Source organism: Centroberyx affinis, unplaced genomic scaffold (assembly GCF_046629955.1).
Source record: "Centroberyx affinis isolate AG114_WGS23_722 - 3 ecotype Tasmania unplaced genomic scaffold, CSIRO-AGI_Caff_v1 ptg000011l_1, whole genome shotgun sequence".
NCBI lineage: Eukaryota > Metazoa > Chordata > Actinopteri > Beryciformes > Berycidae > Centroberyx > Centroberyx affinis.
The window spans coordinates 14,987-23,314 of NW_027278727.1; the positions used below are offsets into that span (position 1 = coordinate 14,987).

General features: G+C 39.9%; 1 protein-coding gene across 1 annotated transcript; it reads left to right on the forward strand.

Annotated features, from left to right (window-relative positions):
• Nucleotides 1-1,896: 1,896 nt before the first annotated feature.
• hdgfl3 (HDGF like 3) lies at nt 1,897-8,328 on the forward strand. Its single transcript, XM_071534293.1, has 6 exons — nt 1,897-2,073; nt 2,783-2,859; nt 3,304-3,442; nt 4,216-4,377; nt 6,737-6,871; nt 7,957-8,328. Exons 1-6 carry the CDS (start codon nt 1,990-1,992, stop codon nt 7,981-7,983), a joined length of 624 nt encoding a protein of 207 aa, XP_071390394.1. The 5' UTR covers nt 1,897-1,989; the 3' UTR covers nt 7,984-8,328.

The following is an 8,328-nucleotide window of genomic DNA, read 5'->3' on the forward strand; positions in this document are numbered from 1 at the left end:
GTTAGTTAATTTGTTTTATCATCATTGGATGCATTTCCTAGTAAAGTTATAGTAATTATTGTAGGTTTTTGTAAGTATTGACGTTTTTTTTTTTTTTTTTTTTTGGGGGGGGGGGGGGGTCAGGAGGGGGAGGGCAGACTAACTTTAAAAACTGTTTGATCATTACAAAAATATTTTATCTTTTGAAACAATGGAGAATCAAAACAGATTGTGTTGTTAGCCTATATTCTTCTTCTTCTTCCTCTTCTTCTTCTTCTTCTTCTTCTTCTTCTTTTCTTCTTCTTATTATTATCAATAAAAAATAATATTAATAAAACGAAATAAATAAACACAACAATAATAATAATAATATGGTGATGATGATGATGCAACATACAGTGTTTGGTCTATTTGGATGCAATTGAGTCTGAGGAGTGATTTTGAGACAACCTGCTTACTGTAAGGCACATTAACAATATGATGTTATATGATCTAAAAAGCTAATTCCCATTTTAAATCAATCAATCAGTTTAAAAATATCAGTCCAGTTTCCACATGCTCATTTGGGCCCTCAGTCTTCCATGTCAAAAGACTTGGGCACCGCTGATCTAAACATAACATCCACTGGCCTATTTGATTGGAGGCCATTTTATAATCTTTAAATTTAATAAAGATAAATTTAGTAAGGTATTAGAGATCATCTCCTTTATCATCTCCTGAATTAAAATGGAAACTGACTAGACTTTAGGTGGATATTTTAGACATGTTTCTCCTTTTCATGGCTTTATTACAAGCTTACAACAAACTATAGTAATCCAATAATACATTTCAGAAGGGTAGGCTACTATACAAATATCACAGCAATACTAAGTCCTTATAGGAATATTATATTATGATGATACAAACAAACAAAACAAAGTATGATAAGGTCACTAAACGCATGACTGAGAATCAAAGACACACTATAAAGCCTTTTAGCAATATTATAGGAATGGTGCTGGCTAGTGTGTGTATGTGTGAGTGTGTGTGTGTTGGGTTGCTCCTGGGATAAAAAAAACAACAAAAACAAATTAGCATTAGTTCCATTTTTCTTCCTCTTCACTAACAGTGGCTCCTTAATAAGGCTATTGCTGCCAGCTACGTCAAGCCACACAGAATTAGCCAGAACAAGACCGGATATTAAATTATTGCCTTCAGAAAAAGGCGTAGAGCGTGGCCTTTTTTTTTTTTTTTTAAAGCACAGGTCACTCTAATGGAGACTTATTCTGGCTGACTTGTAATGGACAGTAAACCTACTTCAGCTCAGTGATATACATTTGTATGACCAAAATTCATAGTACACTAAGTAGGTACAATCAATCTGATTTACATTTTGTGAGGATTGGATTATCCATAGGCTATATATATGCTTTTAAGGGAAAAAATATGACTTGATTGTAAAAAGTTAATTCATGAATTTATCTATTCATTCATTCTGTTATACTACGGGAAAGGGAGAAGGGAGATGTGGGGGGAATCAATGTCTGGTGAGCAGTTTTGATGTGATATTGCACTTTTTGTGTGTGTGTGTGTGTGTGTGGGAGGGGGGGGGTGTCCAAGTTTTGTGAAATATGGCGTTTGTTGTACTCTAATACTTTCTGGAGTATAATGTTGAAAACCAATAAAAGTATTAAACAGAAACGTTTAAACGCATGTGCGTCACTAATGCTTTTATTTTGAAAGCCAAGACCGGAAGTTTCATTTTTCTTATTCAAGCTAGCTTTGCGCTGGTAGGCAGCCCTGCTCCACCTTACGGCCATTCTCAACTCCGTTTACACCTGTTTTCGTGCGTAAGAGGATAGCCCTTTGACAGGCCCCGTTTTACGCGTTTTTTTAATTATTTATTTCCGTGTAAACTGCAGTCTTGATATAAAAACATTGATGGTCGATAATTTAGCCCTGCGTTGAGGGCCCCGGGGAGAACTAAAAGGATTATAAACACATCTTAAACCTCGTTTTCTATCCAACGACATGGCACGACCACGGCCGCGGGAGTACAAGGCAGGAGATTTGGTTTTCGCTAAGATGAAGGGATACCCGCACTGGCCGGCGAGGGTAAGTCTGGGATGCAGCCGGGCTGGGAGCGCAGGGAGGCGGGGTTGACAGGCACAATACAGCCGCTGCTTTGCTGGGGGAACAGGAGGGATGCTACGGTGCCCTACCTTGGCTTGGGGTGGCTCCACAACCCGATTTGGGGAACATATTCCGGCGACTGACGACCAAAATGTCCATAAAGAGCCTTTATTTATTTTTATAATGTAGAGTAATAATGTGGAAAATGTTGTTTTTTCCAGTGTGGAATAAACACAACAGTGTTAGGGATATAGCAGCTGTTTCTTGCGTTTCCTGCTCCATTCAGTACCTATAAAGCCTAGCTTGAGTTGTAATGAAACAAATGTCATTTTAGTTTCATATGCGTTTCTCATGTAATGGTTCCATGTATCACTCATTGACTAAATGAGCCTAGAATTGACCTCAGGTAACCCGCTGTGCCTCTATCTACAACACTGTTACAAATATACCCAAGACATTTGCCGCAAATGATGATTTGTAACATACACAGCAGCCTATTATACGAGACATAATGGCCTCAGATTCAATGGCGCACATAGGCTATCATGTCAGAGTTATGGTGAAATGTCAATAGAGGCTCTCGGGCTACATGTTTAGCCATTTACAAGAAGTCACTATAAGCATCTCTCTCCCCCCCCTCTTCTTTCTTTCTCTTCACTCTCTCTTTCCCTTCACTTTGTCTTCCCATCAGATTGATGAGCTTCCAGAAGGAGCTGTCAAACCGCCCGCCAACAAGTATCCCATCTTCTTCTTTGGGACCCATGAAACGTAGGCACGCTTCTTCCCACATCTGTGGTGTTCAATACACACTCATGTTTATGTTGTTCAAAGAAAACAAAAAGTCGTCAGAGTGTAATTACAGGGACTTTTATGGAGCCATGATGCAGTTTCACCATATTGGGAACAGTTTCTGACATTGCTGCCACATGCTTGGTGCTATTTTAACTTAGTGTGTGCTGGCACCAAGCTGACAAATGTTTTTGTCAAGAGCTGTATCAACTAGGGTTCGAGCAATATGGGTTTTTGAAGGCTGATACTAATACTGATATTTTTGGATGAAAAAACATTAAATGACTAAATAAAATGTGCAAAGAAAATACAGTTTCATTGCATGTTTGACGACACTGACTGGCCGATATCTGAGTTCATAAAAAAGCCAATATCGGTCAATATTTAATCCTCATCTCAATATACCTTCCCCCTCTTCCCTAGTGCATTCCTGGGCCCTAAGGATCTTCTGCCCTACAAGGAGTATAAAGACAAGTTTGGCAAGTCCAACAAGAGGAAAGGCTTCAACGAGGGCCTGTGGGAGATCGAGAACAACCCCGGCGTCAAGTTCACAGGCTATCAGGTCAGTCGGCAGTCTATTATGTCTGCAGTTCAGGGAGAAGACAGAGGGAGAAAGCATGAGGGGGCTAGCCGGGATGCCAGACAGGCCCACAAAGCCGCATTGTTGCCTTGCCAAAACTATAAGGCACAAATAAAAGGCCCGTTCAAAGCACAAGGCAACTGAATAAGAAACTTGGATTAGTTCTTCTTGCCTTGCAGTCTCATGTTGATAAATTTGAGGATTCTCTTTGTCAGTTGCCAGGACAGGACATGAGGTATAACTGAATTTATAACGCTGTATTATGGAATTTCATGTAACTAGCCTGGGTAAACACATGTATATTATGTAAGTATGTATAATATTACAAATAGCACTATGTATTAGATTGTGTGCCCAGCTCATACTCTGCATACTTCTTGAAAGGCTTCATGCAGTGGTGAAATAATGAGTATGAACATTGGCTACAGGCTACTTTCAGAGCAAATAGGGCTTTTTTTCTGCTTTCATTAAAAATAGTGACAGACAGATATGGGGAAACAGTAATTCATTTGTCCTGTGTCTCCCCTATAACTGCTACCTCTCATACTGTTTGTCAACTTTTGACCAAATAGTCCCATTAGTACTCTTTCATTCAGTGTATAAATAATCCATACTAATCTCTGTTCTTAGTTTTGTTGCAAATTAATCAGATTGCATTTACAATTGTGGAATAGCTCTTTAAAAAAAACCCTAAAACAAATAACTGAATATTCAGACGCATCCCTCTAATAAAAAGCCGTTGTTTCCACACACAGGCCATCCAGCAACAGAGTTCATCGGAAACAGAAGAGGGGGGAAACGCAGCCGACGGCAGCAGTGAGGGAGAGGAGGGAGACTCTGTAGAGGAGGAGGATGACAAGGAAAAGCTGAAGGGAGACAAGACCGGATCCAAACGGAAAAAGACGGCCGCCTCCAAGGTATTCCGCTCCAGCCGATGAACATGGTAACACAGCAAGTGAGGACAATTTAGGTTCACAGGAGCAGTACAGAGGAAGTGACTCCCCTTATCTCTGTCACGTGACCAGTCTGAAATTGAAGGCTTGATGATATTATCGGTTTAAAGGGCGGAAGTTATGAATTTAGTAAGTGGATTTGCAATCTTTTTAGGTCAGTTATTACATCATATTTGCAATAACAACTTAGAGGTAGCACCCTTGGATGAGTGATAGAGGTCAGTTGTGTTAAGTTAGTTGCATTAAAGGAAAAATCCATCATCAGATACAGTTACACTGTTACATATCATCAGTCTGTGATGTTCAATGCATTCCAGGAGTTATTTGGTGATGAAGTGTTGTAATTAACTTTTTTTGTTGCACCCACTTTCCCTCAACCTGCGTCTACTTGTATTTCAGTTTGTGATTTTCCTACATTTCCCAGAATGCCTTTTGGCAACCCCAGAGAAGGGGTCGTGTTGCTTTGAGTCAAAGGTGGGCATGTGGCCATATAAATAGCTTGAAAGTGTGATCATTCAGCTGTGGGTTATACATCACTATGATCATGGCTGCGCCCCTTTGCTCAAAATGCAACTTGTCTTTTAGCTGCATTGCATTCTGGTCTATTTAGGCTACTGCTGGTAGAGAAATTGGTCTCTCTGATTCTGTCTGGATTTCTCCCTGTATGATTGTTGCCCAGAAATGCAAAGTGCATCACCAATAGCTGTTGAAGTGTTTCAGGTTGGATCTCTCCTTTAAAGGCTGTATCTGAACTTCAGGCATTCAAACAGAAAGGGCAGCATGAACAAAAGATGCAGAGAGGACATTTTTATTCATTAGAGATAATTTCTGGAGCTGATGCTCTGATCCAGAGCGACATACAGTCAGCGAGCAGGCAGGGCTTCAGTGTCTTGCTCCAGGGCACTTCAGCAGGACACATGGCTGTTGATGGAAACAGTATTGGCTGTTAAGGGGACTGAACCTTCCAGTTAATTTCTCTCTAAAACCAGGGCGGCCTTGCTAATTCCTTCAATTTCCTTCATCCGAAAATTAGACTGTACCTTCCTTGTGTGGTAATTCACTGTATTCATTCATCCAAACATTTTAGTTCCTTAAACGACCTCCGTTCCTGGGGGTCCTGCTGTGTTTATGATGGCGTCCTCTTCGGTTTGACCTTGCCATTACTCTAAAAAGGTATATGGTTGTGAATGGATGGCGCGCTGCAGAGTCGGCCGCTGCCGTAGTGTGTTACTGTATTAGTGCATAAGCCATTGCCGCTGTAAATGGAAGCAGGTTGAAAAAGTCACCCGCATCCCACTCCTCGCTTAGCAACCGCTGTTGCCTAGCAACTGGGCTCCATTACGCACAGCACATGTGGTGCATCCGAAGGAATGTAGCGTTGCTGGAGAGCAGGCTGCTGCTCCGAGAGAGTGCTGTCACATCATAGAAATACTGAGAAGAGGGGGGGGGGGGGGGTTCAGAGAGGATAAGGGGGGGGGGGGTTCAGAGGGGATAAAGAGGGCGGGGGGGGGTGGCCTCTCCTCTGTTAAGAAAAGATGAAATGTGTCCTCATTGTTTCTGGGCAAATGTGAAGGGGGACAATAATTCGCTCGTTCCTTAACAACCCCCCTCACCTCCCCCCCCCCCCCTCACCCCCACACTCATAGACCACTGCTGAAATGACTGTATTTTAAAATGGTGCTCTTGAAGCATTTAAACAGGTAACAACTGATCATTTCATATGTAATGTCATATCTGTGACGTCTCCAGACGGATCACTAAAGACTGTAGACAGTAGTAGTAATTATAATGTTTACATCCATAAAATGTACAAATACAGTGTCATTATTATTGATGAATTATTTAAGTATTATTTAATGAAAAAATGTTACATCCCTTATAATATTAAAAAAAATTGTCAGTTAATGTAATAATTTATCAAATTAAGGAATGAAATATGACAGTATCAGTCTGAAAATGTTATTGCATTATCCAGCAACTTACTTTAACATACATATATACATACTGTACATACATACATAATACATACATAACATTTTATGACTTTTCAGACTCATTTCGAGGGACACTTTTATAGGTTTTGACCAGTTATTACATTACCTGCCAGTTATTGCATTATCAGTTGCTACAAAGACAGTGAACAGTGGAACTGTGTGTTGTCAGGTCACCCAAGACTGATTTTCAGTCTTTTGCTTATGGTCCTCTGCTGAATTTGTCTTTTCTATTCCATTCCCATGCACAGCATGATGTGCGACTGACATATTTTGCCAGCTGATGAGCAGCCAGGTTTTCCTGCATCCTGATCTGTGTGTCTGTGTGTCAGAAATCATCCAAGCTGTCGAGGATCTCGTCCGGAGAGGAGGATCTGGAGAAGGATGGGAAGGACGACGACCAGAAGAGCGGCTCTGAGGGAGGAGACCCCGACAATGACATCATCCAAAACACCACCGACAATAAGGTGGGCTTCCTAAGCACCTACATGTTCACGTACCATTAGTTCAACAATCCACGACTTCATGATTTCAGGGAGCTTTTATAATTTTCCTGACCAAAAATGCTTGAAAATTGCAAGGCAGTTTTGCTGATAAAATTACAGTAAAGGTGTGGGGACTGATGAAAGTTGCAAGCCAAATAAGAAAGCTGCAATTACATGCCTGTGGACAAGGGCTTTTCATTACACTGTTAATTGTAGAGCTGCAATGATTAATTGATTAGTTGTCAACTATTAAATCAATCACCAACTATTTTGACAATTGATTAATCCGTTTGAGTAATTTTTTAAGAAAAATAAGTCAAAATTCTCTGATTCCAGCTTCTTAAATGTGAATATTTTCTGGTTTCTTTACTCCTCTATGACAGTAAACTGAATATCTTTGGGTTGTGGACAAAACAAGACATTTGAGGACGTCATCTTGGGCTTTGGGAAACACTGATCCACATTTTTCACCTTTTTCTGACATTTTATAGACCAAACAACTAATCGATTAATCGAGAAAATAATCAACAGATTAATCGACAGTGAAAATAATCGTTAGTTGCAGCCCTAGTTGCTGTAAAATGACTGATTCTTTTAAATGCTGACAGGTTTTCCTGGGTAGAACAGTAATAATAAACTCTATTTATACAGCAATTTTCAAAACAGAAGTTAGGAAATCCTTAACTTAATAATAATAATGATAATAATAATACAAAAATAAAATAATTAAATTCAGTATAAAACATTAAAGTAAAATTATGAAGTGTGGGAATAGCCATTGCAATGTTTACAAGGAACAGTTCTTATGTGTCACTTATTTTGCATGATTATTTTTTAGTTCTATGTTTCCTAATAGCATTTTGTAACTTAAAAACGTGTTGCATATGTTATTATTATTATTGTATCATTATAATTAGTTTGTGGGACAGGTATTGATGTAAACCCTGGAGAGTGTCACCCTTAACCTCAAAAATGTGAATGGGATTTATCACTAAGACATAATGTTGGAGAGTTGGTACACAGATGTTTAATTCTTTCATTAATTATTTTTCTTCTGCTTCCCCCAGAATCAGCTGCTCAGAGAAGAACATTAAGTGCAGAGGGCAGGGAAGGGAAGTCATTCTTTGTAGCTGTGATGTTGGAAAGGTGAAACTACAACATGATTTCTCATCAGCACCGTCTACTGGCCACCACTGTCACCTCCACACATCTGTTGGACTCATGTCTTTGTATGAGAGATGCACCGATACTGATGCTGGGGTCGGATATCAGGTCGATGCCAGGGTCAAAAAAAAATTGGGCATTACATCAGAGAATTTCTCCAGTGTCATTTGTCATGTTGGATCTCTCTAAAGGAGAAAGATTGATACCTTACATCATTTTTGTCCAGTGACCCCTAACGGTCTAAGCTTATTGTTCAACACGTGCACTAGCACTGT